General features: G+C 43.5%; 1 protein-coding gene across 6 annotated transcripts in view; it reads left to right on the forward strand.

Moving 5' to 3' along the window:
• Nckap5 (NCK associated protein 5) overlaps window positions 1-25779 on the forward strand; it is a 912731-nt gene that overhangs the window by 305049 nt on the left and 581903 nt on the right. Inside the window, exon 1 of one of the 6 annotated variants that reach the window (XM_087906587.1) lies at window positions 16800-16952. The exons of 4 other annotated variants lie outside the window; for them this stretch is intronic. Coding sequence is in view for 1 of the 2 variants with exons in the window: in XM_085688326.2 (XP_085544452.2) it covers window positions 25676-25695 (20 nt within the window). In the remaining variant the exon portion in view is untranslated. Of the gene's footprint in view, window positions 1-16799; window positions 16953-25511; window positions 25696-25779 lie in introns of those variants that run through there. One more of the 6 variants, XM_085688326.2, reaches the window with a different exon arrangement.

Below are 25779 nucleotides of genomic sequence, written 5' to 3' on the forward strand. Positions count from 1 at the left end.
TTGAATTTTTGGAAATCTGAGGATGTTTAAACTCTGGGGGCATACATTGTAAGTTTACAATAATAAACAGTCAAGAAACCATTAAAAATGGTGCTTAATAATTTAGCAAAACAAGAGGGAGTTTTGTAAGTAAAACCACCGAGTGAACCATGCTCTAAAATGCGCCACTGCACTGTTATTGCTCAGTAGGGAAAACCATCTCTGTTTAATTAATATCTGAAGAATCAGATTTGATTTTGTTATGATGAAGATAGAAGTCAGGGCATTGTGCATGCCAGGCAAGTGCTCTACACTGAGACATGTGTCCCACCCAGAGCGCTTTTCATCCTGTTAGGATTTCTGGTCAGGTAGATGTTCCATGCTGAGCCCGATGCCCTCTCATCTGGCTCCCTCCAGCCTCACCTTTCACTCCCCTCCCTCACCCAAGGACCCACTTGTTTCCTTACGCAATTCTGCTTCCATTTTTATTTAATATATGCACATCTGATTTGAGTATACAAAATGTAGGAAACACAAGGAAGAAAACCATAAATTATTTATCTACCTTAGATTGCCTTAATTTCCTTAAAATGGTGATTTCTTTTCCCCTGAAATGACAGCGCTGACTGAAATGGTGTGTTGACCAGTGGCGCTTGGGGAAATCCTCGTAAGAGTGGAGCTGGTCATGTGGAAGATCTGTTTCTAGTCCTTTGAGAAACATCTTTGTTGATTTGCTGGTTTCCACGGAAACTTTTTTAGTTTTAAAAGAAGTTTTAAAAGAAGTTTTCTTTTAGTTTTAAAGAAGCATCTCTTCTACAGCCTCTCACTGGTCACGCTTATCCTTGTTCCTGACTGCACATGCTATTGTCATGGCGTTCTCCCCCTCATTTCTCCCTGCCATGCTGCACCCATGTGCATCCCGAGCTCCTTCTGGTTGTGTTGTGTATCTGTTTCGGTTCCTTCTCTACTGCTATGATAAGACACCATGACCAAGGCAGCTAATAGAAGAAACGGTTTATTGGGGTTCTACAGTTTCAGAGGGTGAGGCCATACCCATCATTCTGGAGAACATGGAGGCAGGCAGGCAGGCAGGCAGGCATGGTGCTGGGGCAGTGACTGAGAGCTTACATCTCATCTACAGGCAGGGGACACGGAGATAGAGAGAGAGCGCTCGCCAGAAATGGTATGGCCTTTTGAAATGTCAAAGTCACCCTCAGTGACACATCGTTTCCAAAAATGTCAGACTTCCCAATTCTTCTCAAACAGTTCCACCAGCTGGCCATACATCAATTGTTTAAACATATGCTCCTGTGGGGGGGGGGCACATTCTCATTCAAGCCGACACAGTATCTACAGGAAGGGCAGCATCGAGTGCCTTTCTCAGTTACTCTCCACTTTAGTGTTGTAGATATGGTCTCTCACTGAACCCGAAGCTCTCCGATTTGATTTGACTGACTGATAAGCGAGGCCCAGGTATCCTCCTGTCTTACCTCCCTCGGCACATGCAGTTGCATCTAGCCTTATATGTGGTGCAGGAGGATCAAACTTGGGTCCTCATGCTTTTCAGGCAAGCACCTGTCCAATGGAGTCATCTCCCCAGCCCCACAACCAGCAGTTCTTAAGGTGTGAGTTCCTCTGAAGCCGAAGTCATAGAGTGTTCACTATGAGCAGGGCTTTCAGACATGCAATATAAAGTAGAAAGGAGCCTTTGCTTTCAGACTTTCCAAACAGGAGATTGTTAGTCATTGTAGTGAAACCTACCCTCTCCTGCTAGGCTGACACAGCATAAAAACAGCATCAATTCTCTGGATCCCTAGAATTTATCTCTAAAAAGGTCGTCACGTTACAGCAGCATGTCTAGCCGACTTAGTTCTTTCCCTTATCTTACTTCAGTGTCCCTTCAGGGTGACTCTAAGAATTTTATTCTTCTCATAGGAAATTCTGAGTTGTGTACGCCTTTATTTTCTGCGAGTGTGGGCTATGTGCATGTGTTTATGTATATCCCCATACATGTTGGCTCATGGGTGCATGTATGTGCATTTGTGTGGAATCTGAAAGCTGACAACATGAGTCTTTCCCCATAGCTCTTTACCTTCATTGAGGCAGAATCTCTCAGTTGAATCCAGAGATCACCCATGTGGCTAGTCTAGCTAACCAGCTTGCTCTGAGGGATGCCTCACGTCTGCCTTCCCAGCACCAGGATTACAAGCGAATGGTCACATTCACCTGATGTTTAAATGGGTGCTAGGAATCAAGACTCTGGTCCTCACACTTGTGTGGCAAGTGCTTGGCCCTTACACCATCTCCCCAGTCTCATATCCTCACCCTCCTGACTTTTTAAAGTCTCACTGTAACCTTTCAGAAAGTAATTTGGGACTTTAAGCTTTTGTGAGGTTCTAGACATTTGCTTGTGGTTAGATTCATAATTCATAAAATGGATTCAGAAAATTCACATTTATATTTTGAGAAAATATACTCTTGCATGCCCAGCAGACAGTGTAAGACTATATAAATATCTATAGTGTTAAGAAAGAGACAGTGGCTATCAGTCCTGCCTCTGAAGGTTTCAAGTTGTGGATTCACAGCGTGCAATGAATCTTTGCAATAGTGTTTTTGAGGTATTCATTTGCTGATATTTATAATAGCTTATATTAGGGCAGTGAACACAGTATTTTAATTATCTGGAAATAATCTTGGTGTAGTTATAGCTAGCCATTCAAGAACTAATTTAGGTTTAATTTTAGAAGTTAATCAGTTAAAATTATGCCCATTCCTTCTATTAAACATGGAGTTTAATAGAACTGTGATAGCAATAGTTGTGTATGCTTCGGGACAGCGGGTCAGAAACCCAGGGCCTGTTGGGCCCATAGCAGGCCCTGAATACTGAATTATGTCAGAGAGTGAACCGAAACTATGACCCTTGAAGACTGAGTCCCTTGCCTGAAATGCCTGGCGTCACAAGTGTTTTGGCTGTGTACCTTTCAGATTTTGGAACATTTGTATATATAAAACAAGATACGTTGGGGACAGGATCTGAGTGTAGACACAAAGTTCATGTCTGTTCCAAAAACATGCTATAGGCATAACTTGGACATACTGTTAGGACTTTTGTGTGTGTAGACGTGTGTTCCTGAGTGTGTACTTGTACATGTTGAGGTCACAGGATGACTTTGTGTGTCATCTCTTAGGTACTTTCCAGCTGTTTTTTGGGACCGTCTCTCACTAGCCAGTTGGCACCAGGTTTCAGGGGTCCTCTGCTCTCTTCCTGTACTGGAATCTCACACCTGTGTCCCCTCACATGGCCTTTCCCATAGGTTCTGGGGCTGTGACTCGGGCCCTTCTGCTTACACGGAAAGTGCTCCACCAACCAGCCATTCCTCCAGCCCTTATACTATACCTTTACAGCACCTGTGTTTTGATTGACACAATGAAGTCAAAGTCAGAACTTCACACTTTGGTATCCCAGCACAAATTGACATTCAGAAAGATTCTGACTGCAGAGCGTTCAAGATTTCTGGGTTAGGGAGGCTTCACTTGCAGTAGTATTTTAAAAATAGGCATTTGGTGATATTTATAATAGCTTATATGAGGGCAATAGTTTTTAGAGTGGTGGCTGGCAGATTTTTTCTGGTGGGTAGCACATACTAGATATTTTGTTCTTATGAGCAATACCCATGTGGCCATTTGTCATGACTGCTACCTTGGTAATCACACCCTAAAAGGAACCACAGATAATCTGTATAAAAGCAGATGTAACAAACCAATTAAATCAATAATTTGTTATTACAAAGACAGGTAAGATGTTGTTTGTATGGTTTTTTCTTCATTAAATGATATATCTATTAAATGTGTATGTACATGTATGCATGTAGGTGCCAGAGGAGGCCAGAAGAGGGCATTGTGTCCTCCTATGTAAGTGTTGGGTACAGAACCCTGATCCTCTGCAAGAGCAGCAAGTGCTCTTAATCATGGGGACACCTCTCCAGCCCCTTAGACAGGCAACACTTGACCTATAAGTGCTAATTTCTGGTCTAGAGTGAGTTAATAAGAAACAAGCAAGCACAATAGCACTGAGCCTTCTTGTGTTAGCTCATAACCCGTAAGTACCAAGTTTGAATTAGAGAAAATGGAACATCAAAGCATCTGACCCTTGTGTCTGAGGCATCTTTCAGCTGCCCTGCCAGGATGCAGGACAGAGCAGCTTGCCTGGTCCAGGGACTCCAGCATGGCAAGGTAGACCAGGAAACCTATAGCAGCGCCCATTTCATCTGGATGGACTTCTGTTGACCCTCCTTCTTATTGAGTAAGCCTATTTTCAACATTGTGGGGGTGAGTTGTGCACATTCATGGGAGGTCAAAGGACTATTAAGGTGTTTCTCAGGTGTCATCTGCCTTGTTTTTTGAGACAGGGATTCTTACTGGCCTGGAGTTTACTAAATAACTGAGACTGGCTATCGAGGGAACTTCAAGCTCCTCTTCTTTTGTCTCCCTAGTTCTGGGGTTAAAGCACACACTGCAGTGTCTAGCTAGTCTTCCTGCTTGTATGGCAAGCACTTCACTGACTGAGCCGTCTGCACAGCTTCATTATCTCTCTATACCAATAGGATTACTTATACAAGATAGTTTCTAGAGTCCTTTCATCCTTCATATTTATTCTTCGTCAAGGTAGAGCAGGTAAACAATGTACTTTATCATATCTACAGCTCATATTTCCTCTCCAACTCCTCCCAGATCCCCCAGTGTCTTCCTCCCAACTTCATGCCTTCTTTGTTTTTCTCACTGAGTTAAATTTGTGCTGCTCCTGTGTGCATGGGTATAAGGCCAGTGACCAGATCATGGGCAGCCTATCAGGGACCACATCCCCGAAGAAAACTGGCTCTACCTCCACCTGTAGCCATCAGTTACCTCTAGCTCTTTTCTCACTCCTGTATCCATGCTGAAAATCTGACAGGCTTGATCTTGTACAAATCTCGAGCAGATGAACATATCTATTAGGAGTTCACATGCGCAGTGGCCGTGTCCCTTCTGGAAACAGTGTTGCATAGCATTCCTATCCCATATCTGGCTCTTACCATCTTTCTGCTTCTCTGACATGATATTCCGTGTGCGTACGTGTGTGTGTGTGTGTGTGTGTGTGAGAGAGAGAGAGGGGGGGGGGGAGCAGGTATTTCATTTGAAACTGAACACATCACCATTACTCATTTTTTGCACTTTGAATACTTGGGAGTCTTTGTATTAGCTGCCATCTACTGCATGAGGGCAGAGGCTACTACTAATCAATGGACATAATGATAAATATTTAGAAGGTCGTCTAATACTATATCCGTTTAGGAAAATAATAGATGTATCTTCTCCTCTAACGCCTATCACCTAGCCCACTGTGGGTTTACAGTACCCAGCATGAGTTCTGTCCTGTGAATCAGGTCTTAAATTCTATTAGAAATTGGATAGTTACCTCAACAGATTATATTCTTTCCCAGAGTCAATGTTAAAATCCTTAAAGTTCTAAACCTATAGATTGTTAAATAAAAGTTGTGAGAGGAATAAAATCTCTGTAACATTCTTTGAGAGAGTGAAAACATGTCCATGCTTGTTATTTTCATAAGGCTGTTTCATAAAGTCCAGAAGGCTGTTGAAAGATTCAGAATGTTCCATCTATGATGGATAGATGTATGAATTTTAAACTCCATAAATATAAGTTTAATTTCAAGATATCCCACTACCCTAAAATGGACACCATTCAGACAGGTGTGAATACTAATCTGAATTCTAATTTTGATGGTTTGGGTAAAAAATAAAAGCATGCATATGCGTGAGGGAAGTTTTCTTATTATTCCTGTTTACAGAGATGGGAAATATATGTATATTTAAATATATATTCCTTATGCTTATATACATGTAAATTTCAGAAAATCATCTGAAGAGCTCTGAATGTAAGGTCCAGAAGGTATTTCTTCTTATTTCCTTTCTGTTGTGTGACAAAACACACAGACCAAAAGCAACTTAGGGCCAGGAAGGGTTCATTTGACTTATACTTCCAGTTCACAGTCTGTCACTGAGGGGAGTGGGAAAGGCACTTGACTTTTGACCACTGCTTGCTGGTTCTCTTAGAGGCTCCTACTTAGCTAGCTTTCTGACATAGAGAAGGTTCACCTGCTTGGGGAATGGTGCTGACTATGTGTGCTGGACCCTTATACTTCAAAGTACAATCAAGATAATCCCCTACAGACATACATACAAACAAACCTGATAAAAACAATTACTCCAACAGAAATCATGAGAAAATGATCAGGAACCATAAATGCAAGCATAAACAGCAGAATACACTAGATGGAAGACAGAATCTCAAATGCTGAAGATACAATAGAGGAAATAAACTCATCAGTCAAAGAAAACATTAAATATAATGAAAGCTTAACACAAAATATCCAGAAAATATAGGACAACATGAAAAGACCAAACCTAAGAATAATAGGGATAGAAGAAGGAGAAGAAGTTCAACTCAAAAGCACAGAAATTTTATTTAACAAAATCATAGAAGAAAACTTTCTCAGCCTAAAGAAAGATATGCCTATGAAGACAACAAGAAGCTTACAGAACACCAAATAGACTGGATCAAAAAAAAAGTCCCCTCGCCACATAATAATCAAAACACTCAACATACAGAATAAAGAAAGATTATTAAGAGCTGCAAAGGAAAAAGGTCAAATAACATATAAAGGAATACCTATCAGAATTGACTTGTAATAGACAATGAAAGCCAGAAGCCGTATGCAGACATTAAGATGCCTTCCCAGACTACTATACCCAGCAAAACTTTCAATCACCATAGAAAAACAAAACAAGATAATACATGACAGAACCAGATTCTAATCATAAACCCAGCCCTACACAAAGAATTAGAAGGAAAACTCCAACCCAAGGAAAATGGCTACATCAACAAAATCACAGACAATAGATGATCTCTCAGCATCAAATCCCAAAGAATGGACACAGAAAATAACATCATCAACAACAAAACTAAAATGACAGGAGATAGAAATCACTGTTCATTAATATCCCTTAATATAAATGGATCCAACTCATCTATAAAAAGGCACTGGCTAACAGATTGGATACAAAAACAAAATCCATCCTTCTGCTGCATACAAGAAACACACCTTAACCTCATAGACAGACATTGCCTCAGAGTAAAGGGTTGGGAAAATTTTCCCAATCAAGTGGACCTAAGAAACAAGCCGTTGTAGTTATCCTCATGTCTAACAAAATAGATTCAAAGTAAAGTCAATCAAAAGAGACAAAGAAGGACATTTCATATTAGTCACAGAAAAAAATACATCAAGAGGAAATTTCAATACTGAACACCTATGCCCCAAATACAAGGACACCCTCATATGTAAAAGAAGCACTTCTAAAGCTTAAATCACACATTAAAGCTCACATTCTAATAGTGGGAGACTTTGACACTCCCTTCTCACCACTGGACAGGTCAGTCAGACAAAAAATTAACAGAAATAAGGGAACTAACAGATGTTGTGACTTAAATGGCCCTAACAGACATCTACAGAACATTCCATCCAAACATAAAAGAATATACCTTCTTCTCAGCACCTCATGGAACCTTCTCAAAAACTGATCACATACTAGGTAACAAAACAAACCTCAACAGATACAAAAAGAAATGGAATAACCCCATGTATCTTATCAGATCACCATGGCTTAAAATTAGAATTCAACAGCAACACTAATTCCAGAAAGCAAACAAACACATGGAAATTAAACAATGCTCTACAGAATCATCAATGGGTCAAGGAAGAAGTAAAAGAAGAAATTAAAGATGTCATAAAATTCAATGAAAATGACCAGATACCATACCCAAATTTATGGGACACAATGAAGAAAAGTGTTAAGAGGAAAGTTCATAGCACAGAACATTTGAAAACTCTAGAACAAAAAGAAGCAAATTCACCCAGGAAGATTAGACAACAGGAAATCATCAAATTGAGAGCTGAAATCAACAAATAGAACCAAAGAAAACAATACAAAAAAAATCAATGAGACAAAGTTGGTTCTTTGAGAAACAATTAATAAATGGGACCTCCTGAAACTGAAAAACTTCTGTAAAGCAAAGGTCAGCAAGACAAAATGACAGCCTACAGAATAGGAAAAGATCTTCACCAACCCCACATCAGACAGGGGACTGATATCCAAAATATACAAAGAACTCAAGAAATTGGTCATCAAAAGAACAAAGAATCCAATAAAAAATGGAGTACAAACCTAAACAGAGAACTCTTAACAGAGGAATCTAAAATGGCTGAAAAACACTCAAGGAAATGCTCAACATCCTTAGCCACCAGAGAAATGAAAATCAAAACAACTCTGAGATTCCATCTTACACCTGTAAGATTGGCCAAGATCAAAAAAAGTGACCACAACTTATCCTGGAGAAGTTGTGGGGTAAAGGCAACACTTCTGCATTGCTGGTAGGAGTGCAAACTGGTACAGCCTTGTTGGATATCAGGGTGGTGATTTCTCAGAATATTAGGAAACAACCTTCCTCAAGACCCAGTAATACCTCTTTTGGGTATATACCCAAAGGATGCTTAATCGTACCACAAATACATGTGCTCAATTATGTTCATAGCAGCATTGTTTGTCATGGCCAGGACCTGGGAACAAACTAAATGCCTCTCGACCGAAGAATGACTAAGGAAAATGTGGTACATTTACACAAAGGAGTTCTACACAGCAGAGAAAAAAATGACATCTTGAAATTTGCAGGCAAATGGATGGTTCTAGAAAACATCATATTGAATGAGGTAAATCAGACCCAGAATCACAAATATCATATGTACTCACTCACAAGTGGCTTTTAGAATAAAGCAAAGAAAACCAGCCTACAATTCAGAATCCCAGAGAACTTAGACAACAGCAAGGACCCTAAGAGAGACATACATGGATCTAATCTATATGGGAAGTAGAAAAAGGAAGATCTTTTGAGCATGGGGACCATGGGAGAGGGTTGAAGGGGAGGGGAGAGGAAGAGAAGGGAGCAGAGAAAAATGTATAGCTCAATAAAATCAATTTAAAAACCCAATTACTCCCTTGAGATTCTTCCACATTATGTGAGTAGAGGCTTGTCAAGTTATCAATTAAAGCTAACTGTCTTAGTAATGTTACTGAAAACTGAGGCCATGAAAATTTTTTGCTTAGGGACTATAAGCTTCTTAATTATTAACCTAGCTTAACGTAACTCTTCATATACTATCTGATGAGTAAATGATGGTTGGACTTGGCATATGTTAATAAAGTGCTTGTCTGCACAAGCATGAGGACCTGAGGTTGATCCCTCCAGAATCCATGTATGCAAGCCAAATTGGTTGCCTTAATCCCAGCACTGGGAGGCAGAGGCATCCATAGGGTTGATCGACGTATCTCAAGATTAAGGTGAAGAAGACCCTGACCTCCAGACCTCCACATAGATGCACATCTATCCCCTCCATTGTGTAATCACACACACATACACTTATACACACACACACACACGCACACACACACACACGGAGGTATACACAAATGATGACTAAAATAATATTGATAAACAGACATTATATTTAAAAATTAATAACAGGGCTGGAGATTCTTCTCAGTGGCTAAGAGCACATTTTACCTTGCTGAGGACCCACGTTTTGTTCTTAGCACCCCATTTAGTAGCTCACAATCACCCACAACTCAAGATACAGGGGATCCTATGTCTTTTTCTGATTCCTTGTGCAGTAGGCATGTGCATGGTACCCATACATGTGTATGTTCAGGCAAACACTCATTCACACAAAACTAATTTCAAAGGATTAAGAACGGAAAGATGGTGAACTGGGTATGTTTTCATTTTGGTGCCAAATTCCAGGAGGAAAGCAAGGCCTGGGAGGATAACTAATTAATTGCATTGTATTCCTAATTTCTTTCTAAACAATAACATTATAAGCCAGTGGTCTGCCCAGCTGAAGCTGCGGCATGTGGGGAGTTGAGTGGAATCCTGCTCCCGGCTGTGCTGAAGGCAGAAGGCCAGAGTCTCAGCTATAGACTTAGTTCCCCACAAAATCAAATTTCCTAGGAAAGACTCGCTGGATGAAACAAAGATAGTCATAACCACAAGAGAGCACATTAAACAGCCATGCAGGGGAGATTCAGGTTAACAATCCCTTGGCGCTTGCTATAGGAGAAGGCTCTCTTCAGCTGTACCTACAAATGCTTGCTCATTTGTCCACGTTTAGGACAGAATAGAAACTGCCCAGCAAAGACTGCAAAGTGGCTGACCCTTTACCTTCTAATATTTAGAGATGAGCTGTAAAACCAGAACAAAAGAGAATTTCTTAAAAGGAAAGGTAAGTTTATTCTGTCTGAATATTAGTGTTTAACCAACAGCTTGAGTTAAAGTACCACAGTCACAACATTTGAGTCTGAATGTAATTTTCTGACTTGCTATTAAAGGAAGGTCTATAGTGACCTATGAAAATTTGTTTTTACTTTTTGTCATTTGTTTGTTTGTTTGTTTTATATGTGCGTGTATGAGTACACATATGGCGTGACACTGTGTGGAGGTCAGAGGAAAACTCGTGGGAATCTCTTTCACCCTGTGCGCCCTGGGATTTGAACTCAGGTTCTCATGCTTGCCAGCAAGCTGTTTCACATACACAGCCATCTAGCTTGACCTTCATATCCTATTTATGATAGGATTCCATCATAACTGTTGTTTAAGACATTGCTTCCTGTTACTGAGTTTTGTTGGTATTTTCGAAAATGTCCTTCTTGGTTTGGTTTGTGACTCTGTGAGTAACCACTTGGTAGAACGTGTTGAACAACCAAAATACAGTAGAATTCAGTTAGTGGTTTCATCTTTGTTTCTAATATGTCATTGAAAACAAAGGAATAGCTTTTTAAAAAGGTATCTTTTTTTTTCTTTTTTGATTTTTTTTTTTGAGGCAGGGTTTCTCTGTGCAACAGTCTTGGCTGTCCTAGAACTCACTTTGCAGAGTAGGCTGGCCTTGAACTCACTGAGATCTGCCAGCCTCTGCCTCCCAAGGGATTAAAGACATGTACCACCGCCTGACCCTTATTTTTAATTATGTTTATGCATGAATGTTCTGTGTGTGCAGTTCCCATGAAAGGAAGAAGAGGGCATTGCATCACCTCAAGCTGGAGTTATAGGTGCTTGTGAGCTATCTGAGGGAGGTGCTGGGAACTAAACTTAGGTCCTCTGAGTGCTCTTACTGAGTTCTCTCCAGTCCCAAGAATCACTTTTCACTAGGTTGTCAATGAAGATGTTCACTCTTTTAATTTAATTTTATTTATCATTTTGAGTGTGTCTGTGTTGTACAAGTGTATGTGTATGAAGGAGTGCATGCTCCTGCACATGCATGTGTGGGGCCAGAGGTCAAGTCCAGGTGACCTCTGGGAGTCAGGTCTCTCACTGAACTGGCGTTCACCCTTTCAGTGAGCCTGGCTGGTTCTTCAGGTCCTCCAGGTCCTCCTAGTGTTCGTGTTGCAGGTACGGATCTGGCTTTGCAGCAAGGACCCTTCCCCCCCCCCCCACCTCGAGCCCTCCTACTGGTCTTGCCATTAATTCTGTTGTAGTGGGGTTGACTTTCCATAGTGACTTGGAAGGGATACCACCATCATGTTGAGCCACTCTGTAAGGTGCCGGCAGACATCTCCTTTTGTGCCAAGCTGGGATTTGATCTTTGTCCCCCTGGTTTTATGCATTTCTACTCAGAATTTTCCATAAATATTTTGTGTTTTCTGTTGATAGTGAAAATGTTTGCTAAACGCAAACCTTAAGACCACATCCATTGGTGTTAGCGAGGATGTCTAAAGACTTTCGTAGTTTAAATTTTTCAACTCTAAATTTCACTGAGTTGATTTCACTGCTGATTTATGCCATTTTTCCCCCGGCATGCTAGTACCTCCTCTGAAAAGAGTTTTTATATTTCTTACATTCCTATTCCTTTGTCTTATATAACTCATTTACTTTGGTTCTAATAAAATATTTCCTACTTATAAAATTTGGGAGATCCCTGGACTTATCTGTGATCGAGTCAAATATGTCAAGTATGTCCCTGTGTGAGTGAGGTACTGGTGTGTGTGTGTGTGTATGTGTGTGTGTGCGTGAATGAACTTTAATATGAACCACGTTAAGAAAACATATACAAACTCCTATCTTCTTGTATTTTCATTTGAGTGTTAATTTTTCTTTGACATTTCATATGTCTATGCAGAGAACAATTCCTTTTTCACTTGACTTATTAATATGGCCTGTTCTACAATGGATTGTTGAACAGAAAATGTGTGCTCCTGGATTGGATACCACTTTCTTCCAGTGTGGTTGAAATGCAGTTACACTGTCCTGCTCTTACTTTCACATGGATGTCAATCTGTCATTATCGTTCCTAGATATTGGGTTAAATTGTTACTTGTGCTTGATTAATAAAAGAAATGAGCATAGGAGCTGGGGAAATGGCTTCAGTGGCTAAGATCAATGGCTGCCCTTGCTGAAGACACAGGTTTGATTCTCAGTACCCACATAGTGTCTCATAATTGTCTATGACTCCAGTTCCTGGAGATCTATGCCCTCTTCTGGCTCCCTCAGGTACTAGACATGAATGAGGTACACATACACATGTGCAGACAAATAGTTGTGCACATAAAATAAAAATGCACCCTAAAGGAAGTAGAATGTTTTCCTTTCTGTTGCTGGGGAACTGGCAAGGAGCCTTGGAAGTGACCTGTTGGGTGGGTTAGGGTGCTGGGTCTAATGATAGTTAAAGGGCCAGGATATTCCTCTTTCTTCAGCCCAAGTGGTTACTCTACACAAATAGCTTGAGACTGTGTCATTTGGGGGCAGGCAGAGCCTGCCTACCCAGGGGCAGGGGTTTTAAATCAGCAACTCAGTCTGTTTCATTCTTCAAGGTTCTGTGCCCATGAGATGGGTCTAATTACATTTTCATTTTAGGATAATAATGCTCACGACCTATTTTTAGATTTATGTCATAAAGTTGCCCATTCTAAAATAGTTTTAATATTTTAAAACTTCATTCTAGCTTTAATTTTGTGGTCTTGTATTCCTTGCATATTGATTTCACTTAGTGAAATTTATTTAACTCGATGTGTTTGATCGATCCTGAATCAGTGCCTCATGTTCTTCTTTATTAGACTGATTTTTTTCTTTTTTCCGTGTTCAAGTATTCTCTTTAGAAATTTACCATGAGATTTAAGCATTAATTTTCAGCTTTGTTTGACTTATAGAGTATACTTTGAAATTATTAATTTTCATCGGTATCTATTGTATTTCCATCTAAAATTGGTATTTGAAGACAGGTTGTTTAAATGTTTTTAACTTCCTTATGAGTAGTTATTGATTCCTTTTTATTAGTGTATTTTTCTTAGCTTTTTTGAGAAAATTCTCAAATGTACAGAAAAATTGAAAGACAAGATTAATAGGATGCTGTTCTCCCTACAGCTTAAAATCAACAAATGTTTAACATTTGTTAACACAAACAAATGTTTATTCATGAATATGTTGTTGTGGATTGCATGATTCCATTGATGTATCTGTTGGTTGGATACCATGCCGTGCCTGATGTGTAGGTAGATTTGAATCCTATCAAAAATTTCAAGAGAAAACAGTCTTTAAGTTAACATTTTTGTTTTGCATATATTTTCCACAGTGAGTAGTAGACACAATTACTCATGGCCTCGGAAGATAAGGACCATTTAATTTATAACCATAATATTTTTATCCCCTTAGTAAAATAAAAACTCATGTCATACATCTCTAGTCTTATTTAGAATTGTTAATTGTTCTCAAAATATACTTCACAGCTGTCTGTTTTTCAGGAAGACCCACCCACTTCAGTTACCCTTGGTTACAACAGATCCTTCCATCTCCTTAGATACATCTGCCCATTTCACCTCAAAACACTGAGTTGACAAGGCTGGGATGTTCTGAGTCCTGACCATGCCTCTGTGTTGTGTCTGCTCTTTTCCTTTTTTTTGACTTGTTTGCTTCTCCATAAGAAGTTAGTACAATAGTTCTGCTTAGATATATTAAATGTAATGTTTGCCTGGCCCTTCTCTCCCTCCCTGCCCCTCTCCCTTCATCTCCTTCCGCTTCTGTATGTGCATGGATGTTTGGCAAGGCCCATCTGCAAGGTCAGAGGCCAGCTTTCAGGAGTCAGGTCTCAGCGATCAAACTTCGGTCCTCAGTTTTGGTAGTAAGTGCCTTCACCCACTGACACGTCTTACTGACACTTGAACATGGTTCTCCCCTCCACCCAAAATTAGATTTTTTTTCTATGTTCGTCTCATATCCAGCTTATGCAGCAGGTACAATTCCTTCCTTGTCTAGTGTAATCATCTCCCTTGCAGTTTACAAAAGACAATGAGGCAATGAAAATGGTGGGATCTGGACAGTGTACCCCTCCACTGTTTCTCTTAATGGCTTTTGTGTGTGTCAATTTGGTCCAGTACTTTCATTGCGGACAGAGTAGTGATGTTTCTGAGCTGTTCCCAGTTATCTGTCAGCATGGGTGAAAACTCCCGCTTACCCACAGCTCAGCATTAGTACAGCCTCTGCTGCCCACTCTGAAGCATGTTGCTCACCCACGTATTCTTTCTCCGTAGTTCTCCTCCCTTCTAGCAGAACCTAAGTGCCTCTATTATTTCCTTGTGAACACCCTCTTCTCCAGAATATAAGCTACACAAGATCAGAGTGTGTGTGCATGTGTGTGCTCTCACACACAGGTATAATCCAAGTGCAGTCTGTGATCCCAGCAAGATGGGAGGCAGAGACAGGAGAGTCCCTGAAAGCTCATGGGGAGCTGACCTGGTGCACACAGTAATGAATAACAGAGACCCTGTTGCAAACAAGATGGAAGGCAAGAATCGCTATGATGCCTGAGTCTGCCCTCTCCCCTCCATACACACTTCATGGCATATGCTCCTGTACTCTCACACATATACACACATGTATATCATCCATGCACAAACACATGCACAAAGATTCAAACCAGAGAATATTAGGAAACTATTCTTAATAGGAAACCAGTCTTTGCCCATCACTTCCTTACAGTGGCCACTGTTTCAGAGGGTCACACTGGAAATCCACTTTGCTCTGGAATGTTTGCCATCAATATTCGCCGAGTTGCATAGCACCGTGGTAAGCACCACTGGGCTATAATAAGAAGAGCAGAAGACACAGCCTGTGCCCATTTAAGTGGGTGGGTGCTTAATGTAGTGTGCCCATATTTTCCCAGTCCAGTATCAAGCAAGAGAATGACTTGGACATTAATTTAAAACTCTATTCAATTTTCACAGTTAAGTATATCTATTTTTTTCCTAGCCATTGTACTTCTATGAATGGCTTAATTTTTCTTTCTTTTCAACTTTTCCACTGGTGATTTCTTTACCCATCAAGTGATTTCACCAACAAACTTTGTCATTCCAGGTAATTGAATGTTTCCCAGAACTTGGAATAAATATACAAAATGAGGTATAATCCCTCTGCTTATATTCTTTTATGCTTCATAACTTTTTATGTGTCTCTGGGAATACTATTATTTTTTATTAGACTTAAAAGGAAAAAAATAACACTTGGGGTAACCCACGTGTCTATCAGCCAGCACAAATTTATGTGCTTATACTAAAGTATAATACAGAGGATATTATTGGAAAGAATACCTCATTTCTTCAAAAGGAGAAACTATTAGGTTTGTGAAATTCTCATCTTAGAAGTCGTTATTTGCTAATAAAACAACATTTCCTGGAAAGTATCATTTTCATGAGAAAATGGAAATTTATGAGAATTCTCTTAAGACAAAATGAGTCCCAGCTGAGTCCAATATTTTCTTGCCCCAAGTGGATTTCCCTTTCGCTCCAGAAATGCCAGCAAAATGCAACCAGTGGGCATATGCACCACCTATACCCAGCCCTTCCTCTGACGTCTGCTCTGCTTCCAAATGGACTTGGGAATGACTTCTGACGCCCGACTAGTGATTGTTGGGTCCAGCTCTTACCTGCCAGTTAACAGTCCTTTGGGTAGCTGTGCCAGCCTGTGGGTCAGCTCCATGATAAGATTAAGGACCTCCACCCAGACAGGACTAGGAGTGGGGGCGCAGAGGGTGCTAGGGGCTGATGGGATGGATCCCCGCCCCCTTCTTCTTTTTACTGGAAACTGGGAAGTGAATGCAAGGTTTCTACATCTAGATACCCACTTCTCCTTTCAGTTCCTAGCTTTGGGGCAGACAGTCAAAGCTTCAAGCCCCCTCTCTGAGCATTCTGTCTCCCCTCTCCACTGCATCCCCTTTTTCTCCCTCCCAAGGAGGGTCCCCAACTCTAACTCCAGGCAGAGATTGGTGGAACCATTGGGTTGAAACTGATTGTGACAGCACCAGATGGGCTGGATTTGACAGGGTGGATTCTGAGCAGCTTCTGAGTGGGGGGCGGGGCGGGGAGGGAGAGGGTGGGGGTGGGAACCCAAGGGCCAGAGCGGACCCATAGGAGTGCGTTGTGCCTGCTGCTGCTGCTGCTGCTTGCCTGCCTGCCTTACCACGGGCTTGGGTCGCGGGGTGGGGGGTGGGGTGGGGGCATCTCTTTAGCGCGAGATTCCCAGGGAAGTGGCACTGCAGTCCCCAGGCGGAGCAGGAGAGAAAGGTCCTGTGGCCCAGATTGTGCTGGGACACCGGGAGGCAGGCGCGAGCTGGGGACGGGAGGCGTGCGCCACAACAAAAGCCTAGGTGCCTGTGCTGCGGAGCACGCGCGCGCCGACAGGCTTGACATGGCAAGTTTGTCAACTGTGGGGTTCCTGGCCAGCGCCTTGCTTCCCCCCAAGTGACGGCACTGCAGGGTCTGTCCCCCAAGGCGGGCAGCCCCCACCGCGACCTGAGCCCCCTGCAAAATGGTTCCCCGCAGGCCAGGTAAGAGGACGCCAGCTCCCTGCACCCTCCCAGGCGTGTCCCCAGAGCTGTTTCTTATTCTCCATTCCCCGGGTGTCTTCTAGTGCCTGCTGATCTGGTTGCTTTTAAACATTCAGTTCCTTCTTGGTCCACCTCTGCCCCCTGTCGCTGATGACACTGTCACCCTCCCTGAATCCCTTGTAGAATCTCAGAGGGGGTGGGGTAGGATTTCTGGGAGGTGGCACTAGGTTGGAGAATCTTTCCACCTACAAAGTCAGCTCCAGGACAATCAAGGCAGGATGTACAGGGATTTAGCATTCACCATCCATCCCTATGCTCCCCAAGTCCCGCATCTCGCACTTCCCTTTCCACCTGTGGGACCTTGCTTTGTGCTGGAAGCGCTCATGGAAACACGCACACGTGCTCAGTTCCCCGCACGCAGGCTCGCGTGCTTGGTGGACTTTTCTTAATGGTAAGTGGAGAGGAGGACGTGGGTCTTAAGTAGGCATCCCAGGCATCCAGGATCTCATCATACATCTGTCTGTTGCCTGGTCTCCACTATAGTGATCAGATAAGGAGAATATTTGGGGCGGGAGAGGCTGTTGATTTTGGACATTGGGCATCACTGTTTCCCTGCAGTCAATTATCTTTCTGGCTCTGCCCCTTCTTCCTCCTAAGATGCTGCATTGATGGTTTCCTCTCCTGGAAAGTCAGTGTCCTGGAGCACAAGAGAACTTTAAGGTCAGCAACCAGGACCACCATCAAAAGCCTTGCCCCAGCAGCCGGTGAGGGACGGCGGGATTTCCTGTCCTCTTACTCTGTTCTTATGCATCAGGTCCCTGTCCTGGTATGTCAGACTCAGGGCCTTTTTCTCATCCTTTCAGGTGCTCCCCACTTCAGTGCAGGCTCCGCCCCGGCTGAATCAGAGTGTGTGCCCTGTTGCTACCAACAATTGCCTGTGCCTCATAAACCTCCTAATTCTGATTGATGAGCAGAATACAATATTATTTTGGAGGGAAGCTGAGTTGCATACTGCCTGGGAGGCAGACCTTCCTCTAGCCCACGCCCATGCCCACGCCCACCTCAATCCTTAAAGGAAAGGGAATGTTGGGAAATCCTCATTAAACACAGGTGACCACCTGGAATTTCATTTATCCTTGTGACTCTTGCCAATTTGGCTCAAGTAAACAAGGCCCTTATGCATGGCTTGTTGCTAGTGCCTTTAATGTTCGTTCTCCGCCTCCTAAATCTATTTCCAAAACAGTTCTCCCTTACAACAGTTATCTGGAGGAACTATTCTTGTAAGCGTTTACAAGATAATTTTGTAGAAGTAAGTTTCGTACCTGTAACCTCTTCTTTACTTCCTTTTTGTGCCTGTGTGTGCAGGAGAACACATGGATGCCCAGGTGGCATAGAGGTCAGAGGAGAGCCTTGTCGTAAGTGCTCGGCTGGCCTGTCTCAGCCTATCCTTTCAGTGCCACCAGGGTCACAGGATGCTTGGCTTTTTATGAGGATTCTGAGGACATTTTAGGTCCTCAGCCTTTGGAGGAAGTGCCTTAGTCTTCTTACCACCTCTTCTTTTGTCCACACCCTCTCTTACGTTGTAACTCCTTCCTCTTAAGACACTGAGGTGAACCTAGTCCTAGGAAGTATCCGTAGGGGAAAAAAAAGAAAGAAAACAACCTTTTGATGCTACAGTTTGTGACTTTCATTCTAAACCCAAACCACAGCGCCCCTCTGTGTGGCAGCAGAGAACAGGTTTCTGGACTGGGGTAAATCCTGACCCGTTGTCCTCCTCTTGCTGAAGTGTGTGCAGAGGGGTTCCGTTCCTGCTGAAGCTATCTTTAGAAGAGTGTTTCATTCTTCACCTCTTTCCAGCTCTCTACTATTTTTGGCAGAATCTTTTCATTATCTAAACCATCAGACTTAGCTTTTATTTTATTTTTCCTTGTGTGCATGTTGCTTTGGAAACCCTTGTGATATTTTTGAATCATTCATTTATTTGTATCAAACAAAACTTCCTGGAAGGGAGTCCCAAAACTTGGCACCAGTGTGAACCCTTTGGGTGGGCAGGAAGCAGGGAGGGGTTCCAAATGGTTTTGAAGTCACCAGTAAAGCTGGGGGTATAGCTCTGATGGTGGATATCATAGCGGCATCATCCATTTGGTTAGGACTTTACAGCCTACAAAGGGCTTCCTTGGGCTTTATCTCTTTAATCCCTGCAGCAGGAATTTTAAATAGTAAGGATTCCTCAGAAAGGGCCCAGTAATGCCCGCCAATCCTGCTTAACCAAAGAGAAGGCGAACACTGGAAATTAAACGGGTAGCTGGTGCAGTTTTAATGCATAGAATAAACGCAGCAGAAACAGCTCCTGAGCTCAGTTCCCCAACTGCAGCTTGAGGAAGGAAGGAGAAGAGCACAAACCAAGTGTGTATGTGAGAGGAAACTCCATCCTGTGTGCTAGTAACCCAGGAAGTATTAGTTCCTGCAGGACACAGCTTCCTGGGGCTCTGGACTCTCCTTGGCCTAGGATTCAAATTTAGATGAAAGCGTTAGCAGGGATTGCTAGGAGTCTTAAACTAAGAAAATGAGTAAAGAGTGATGCAGCTCTCCAGCTACAAAGCATTCTGGGATATCCTCCAGTTTCTAGCATCTCTTTACGTCAGTCATGGAACAATTTTCTCTACTTGGACATAAAGCGGGAGGAGTTGTGTGCTTCCCCGAGTCTTGAAAACGAACAAGGCTTCCATCATGTTTACCCATTACTTTAACATCAGAGGACATTTCACTGGCAGTTTGTGCTCTTTTATAAAATATAGAGAGTAGACAGAAGCCCACCTTATGGTTTGTTCTTTCTCTAGGCTCCTTCAATAGAGGACAGCCTTCTGTAATGTACTGTGAATATCTCTTGGAACTTTCCTCCAAAAATTAATTTCTAGAATGCCAGCCAGAATTCACAATTTTGGTTGGTATTGGATATCAAGCTAGTCTTAGGTATTATTCTGTACGGTTTTATGCAAAACAATTTTGGGCTGAATAATTTCTTGCTAGGGGCTATCTGGTACGAAGAATGTTAGCTATACCAAGAAACTGTTTTTGTCTTTGCAATAGCATCTCCTGCAGCCCAGGCTGGCTCTAAACTGGTTTTGTAGTTACAGACGAGCCTGAACTTCTGACACCCACCTCCATCTCTTCAGTGCTGGGATTACAGGCATGCACCACCATGCCCAGGTTTTTATGCACTGGAGAGGGTGGAACCCAGGGCCTCCTACATGTTGGGCATGCACACTACCAACCAACCAAGCTACATCCCCAATCCTTCCGTCATTTACCATTAATGTAATTTGTGGAGGGATTCCTCTATAAAATATGAAAATGTTTATGTTCTTTTATAAGTTGTTAAGGGTTAAAATAGTTATATAAGCAAAGGACTGAAACCTTAAACCAGTTCCTAACACATAGGAAAATCCACTGCCATGGCTATGGCCTTTTTGTGTCTTCTTTGCTCTTGTGCCATCTCTTAGTACTAGATAAGATGATCCTTCTCGTAAAATAACTGTAGCTGGACCTCCTCCGGCACGCCACAGACGTCACCATTGCAAGGAAGTGTGTACCTCTGGAAGACAGAAGTGGGCCTCAGCTTTCCTGGAGCTGGTGTTAGGGCAGTTGGGGGTGCATGGCTTGGGGGCTGGGAAGTGAATTCAGGTCTTCTGCTAGAACAGGCTTTCCACATCCCTGTATAAAGAAGCTTCAGTAGGGGACTTGGAGCTCTCTAACCTCTGGGTTTGCGGGTAAGAAGATAGTTTGATATTCTAGCATTTTAGAAAAATAACAGCAATAGCTTCTCTTCCAGGAGCTCTGAGCTGTGGACTCTTGGCCTTGGTTCCAGTAGTCGGCATGAGTTTTCTTCCGTGGACGGGCTGTCTTCATCACTGTTCTATTGTTGTGAAGAGACACCATGACCAAAGCAAATCTTATAAAAGAGATCATTTAAATGGGGGCATGCTTGCAGTTTCAGAGGCTTAGTCCATGATCATCATGGCAGGGAGCATGGTGGCAGGCAGTATTGAGCTGGAAAAGTAGCTGAGAGTTACATTCTGATGTGTAAGCAGAGAGAGTGAGGCTGGGTGAGTCTGTCTTGGGCTTTTGAAAACTCAAAGCCCACCTCCAATGACATACTTCCTCTAACAAGGCCACACCTCCTAATTCCTCACAAATAGTGTTACTCCCCGAAGACAAAACGTTCAACTATGTGAGCCTATGGATAATATGAATAAGCCATTCTTATTCAGACCACAACAGTGGCCTTAAATCTAACCGGATTTAAGCTGTTGACTATAGCCATAATATTCATATGTGGGGGAGCATGGGAAGAGGGGATCAAATTGGAGTAGGAGGGAGGATGTGGGAAATTCATATGGGTAAAACACATTGCACACATGTAGGGAACTCAAAAAATAAATTTAAAAGTTTAAAAATAACAAAAAGTCAACAAAGTGGACAGCAACTGAGGAAGAGTGCCTGTAGTTGGCCATTGTTCTCTGCTTGTGCACACGTATCTGCAGACGCACCTACACTCATGACTCACACTAACATGCCTACCTGTAGAAACAGTTCCTTACCTCATACAAATGTACTCGGAAAGCTTCCAGTTTAGATGGGGAAAGGACACGAACATTGGTGATGCCAAGTCATGAGTGTGGATCTGGTGAGAGACATATCTGGTGCAGGAGGATGATGTAAGGTAGAGTGGCGTGCACACCTCCCAGGTGAGGGGAAGGAGACACTGGGGGCACTTGTACATGAGGAGAGGGCAGGGAGTCATTACAGCAGCCACAATCTTGAGCTTGGTGGCTTGAGGGACAGCTCAGAAGTGAAGTGCTTGCCGCACAAGTGTGAGAACTAGAGTTCAGAACTCACACGAGAAATACTGGGTGGGTGTGTCAGCCCTGGCAGGAAAGCAAAGTCCCAGGGTTCTTAGAGCAAGCTGGATAGCAAGACTAGCCACATCAGAGGGCTCTTGGCTTGCTTCAGAGACCCTGCCTCAATAAATGCAGTGGAAGAGCGCTGGATGCTGGCTCCTAACAGCAATGTTATGCCTCACATGCAGACATAGCCCCTTTCACATGTCTACACAAATGAAAACATGCTTGCATACCTGAAAGTGGGAGAGGGAAAGAGTGAGTGAATTTCTAACTCCTGGTGTAGACTAGCTTAACACAGATGTTGCTCTACTTTGTGGCTCCTGGGACTCTGAACTCAATCAGCTCTCCTGTGCTGCTAGCACTTCACCACAGATCGGTCTCCTTGGCTTGGAAATGAGTTCATTCCCAGCCCCCCACCCCTCACACACACCTATTTTCTAACAGATATGTTCTTAACCAAGAGTCAAACCCAGATGAGATTTTGAGACGTGTGGAGCTTTCTCCATAAAAGTTGTATTGATATTAATGAATGGAAGAGTTGGAAATTGTTGGCCTGGGTGCTTGGGATGAGCTGTTGCCCTTGCTCAGGAGGGAGGGAGGGAGGGAGGGAGGGAGGGAGGGAGGGAGGGAGAGAGAGAGAGAGAGAGAGAGAGAGAGAGAGAGAGAGAGAGAGAGAGCGCTTTGGTAAAATTGGCATCTTGGCCCTGAAACTCTGGAGTTGTTATCCCATAAGAGAGCTGACAATAGTTGTGAATGGACCTAGCTTAGTCTGTGCTTCCAATTCACACACCCCCCCCAAGCAGTGGAGATAATCTTAGGGAGACCCACCCTGATTCTTCTATCTGTTTAGCAATATGGGGTGAGGTGGCAGCTTTGGTCAATGACTGTTTCAGCAGATGGTTCTAGACCCTGACACAACTTCCACAGGCAGCGGATATGACACAGATTTCCGTTAGTGGATATTGTACAGTAGGTCCCTAGAAGTCTTGACCCTGCTTAGGCTGACATGGAGCTTTCAGAGTTCGTTTGCTTCAGCTTTGGAAACCTGTGGTGTGAAGTGTGGTGAGTGGATGCACCTTGACAGATGGGCAGGAAAATGAGCATGCTTTCTGGCCTAAATCAGTGACAGGGCAGACGAAATATGTCACTAGAGGCCAAAGGAGACACATTCCTAGCAGGAATTCCCCCTCCAAATCCCCCACAGTCCAACAGTTCCTGCGTTGTGGAGGAGGCTCGGCATGGGGCATGAGTGTGACTTGTCAGGTGTCCTTGTGATGATGTCTGCTTGGCTGTGATGGGAAGAGACCCCCGTGTTGAAGAGGGAAGCTCAGTGTCTCTCCTTTCTGACCTGCTCGCAGGCGTGTTTGCCATAGCCCAGATGTGAATGGCTGTGTTTATTTCGTTTTAGTTCTTTAGTTTTTGGAAGACATGGTTGTGGTGTGTGCACACACCTATTTGTCCGTGTGCAGAGACCAGGGGAGGCCATCAGGAGTCCTGCTCGATCACATTCCAGCTCTCTTGCTGAAACTGGGCTAGGCTGTTACTAGCAAGGCCTAGTAATCTGCTGTCTGTCTGCACTGCTTGACGCTGGGATTATAGCTGTCAGGTCCTCATGCTTGCACAGCAAGTAATTCCCCCCCACTAAGCCAGCTCTCTAGCCCCAGGGCCCATCAAATAATCTAGTAGATTGTGGATAGACAGTAAGAGGCTTCCTTACAGTTTCAGAGCCTATAATCTGGATATCAGAGAACTATGCAAACATACGAAATGCATTTGTTGCTTATGAAGCTGCAATAGACATGTGTATCATGTCTGGTCCTCATTTCATGAAAAAGCAATGGTCTTTAAAAGTGATAAATTAATCATACGTGTTTCAGGGCTGGGGAGATGGCTCAGTGGGCAAAGGTTTGCCGCACCAGCCTGTGGACTCCAGTTCAGGTCCTCAGAACTCAGGTGGAGCGGCACATTCCTGCAACCCTAGTGCTGTCGGGGAGGAGAGAGGCAGAGCCCGGGGACTTGCTGCCTTGCCGGTCATTCCAGCGTAAGCAGTGTGCCGTAGCTTCAGGCTCAGTGAGAGACAGAGTCTCAGAAAACAGACATGACGGAGAACAGCTGGCTTAGACATCTGACAGGGACCTCTGACCACTACATGTGCATATGTGGGTGTGCTCACCCACTTGCACATGCACACACACACAAACACACACACCACTTTTTTACATACATATTTACACACACACACACACACACACACACACACACACACACACACACACACCTGAGGTTGACCTCTGGTTTCCAAATACGAAAACATGTACTTGCATTCATATGTACAAACACTCACAAAACAGTGTGGGAGACCACATACATATGCCAGTTTTGACTAAAAGTCAGTGTGAGAGGATTTGCTTTCGCTTCGGTGCTTTTCCACTGAGGAAGTCCCCAGCAGAGCCGTCCTTGGTGCTCAGGGAGTCTGTGTCTACGACCTCAGCTGCCCCTTGTGTTTCAGCTGGCAAGCCTGGTACAGTTTCTCACATGCCTGAAGTGCTGTCTGTGCACAGACTGTTGGCATTGTGGGTGCCAGGGATAAGGAAGGCACGGGGTTTAGCCATCAAGGCCCCACAGTGGCCACTGTGACGTGGTCACCCTGCCCTGCTTGTTCCTGCTTGCTTGGGTTTGGGCTTTTGGTCAGCTGCTTCTGTCCTGGGTCAAGGCCCTGCTGGGCTCAGGCCCTGGCAGCTGTCCTCAATGACTGCTTCCTCTATTTCCATGAAATATTTCTCTGCTTTCACTCCTCCCTTGAAGTGCTGCTTAGTGGTTAGAAAAATTATAAATAAATTTTTATTATTTGAGAATTTCATATATATTTTTGATCATTTGCATACATATATATGTTTATATGCAGTCCCTTCTATCAACTGCCCCAAGACCTGTCCCCATACTCCTTTTCCAACTTCATGTCTTTTTTTAACCCACTGATTCCAATTAGTGCTCCTGGTATGTACCTTGGTGTAGGGCCATCCACTGGAGCATGGTTGACTCCCCAGGAGCCACACCTGTGATGAAAGCTGATACCCCTTTCCTCAGTAGCCATCAGCTGTCAGTAGCTCCTCATTTAGGAGTGGGGTCTTAGGAGCGCTGTCGTGTTTCACCATTCGTGCCAGAATGGCGACTCGCTTGATTTCATACAGCTCTTGAGCAGGTGACGGGGTCCCCTGTGAGCACACATGTGCAAGGCGCATGGTGTTCGGAAGACACTGTGTAACAGCAGCGGTCCTTCCCAAACTCCTACTCTTACAGTCTTTCTCCCCCTCCTCCACAGTGGTCGGAGGGAGATGTGATGTAGATGTCCCACTTAGGGCTGAGCCCACATGGAGACAGTGTCTGACTGCTCCAGATTTGTTACTGGTTACAGAGTAACTAAGTGAGAGGTCGTCCCTGAAGATTTGCTGGGAAGGAATGGAGAAAGATGAAGAAAGGCTGGGGTGGAGGCGGCTTGGCGGGTGGGAGTATACAGAGTATTCTGAGAGGGCACGTGATCTTCCAATGCCAGCTCTAACAATTTGTTGCAAATTGAGTGCCTCAGAACAACACATTTGTGTTATCTCACTTCTGGAAATCAGGAGTCCAAGCATCAAGTTGTGGGCAGAGCTGCATTCTCTCTGAAGGCTCAGGGACACAGGAGCCTTTCCCACAGTTGAAAGAGTGCTCAAGGGTATTGGTGTGTGACCCTTCCAGCGACGGTGGCCGTCGGACCATGCCTCTGTCTGAACAGCTTGTGACTGGGACTCTTCTGAGTTCCCTCTAAAGATCCCACTGATGAGTTCAAGCCAACCCAGGTAACCCATAATAATCTCTGTCCTGAGATTCTTCAGTCAATCCTATCTTGCTTTGTGAGGCTGCAAACCCGTAGGAGCTCAGGA

Source organism: Myodes glareolus, chromosome 5 (assembly GCF_982192425.1).
Source record: "Myodes glareolus chromosome 5, mMyoGla1.1, whole genome shotgun sequence".
Lineage (NCBI taxonomy): Eukaryota > Metazoa > Chordata > Mammalia > Rodentia > Cricetidae > Myodes > Myodes glareolus.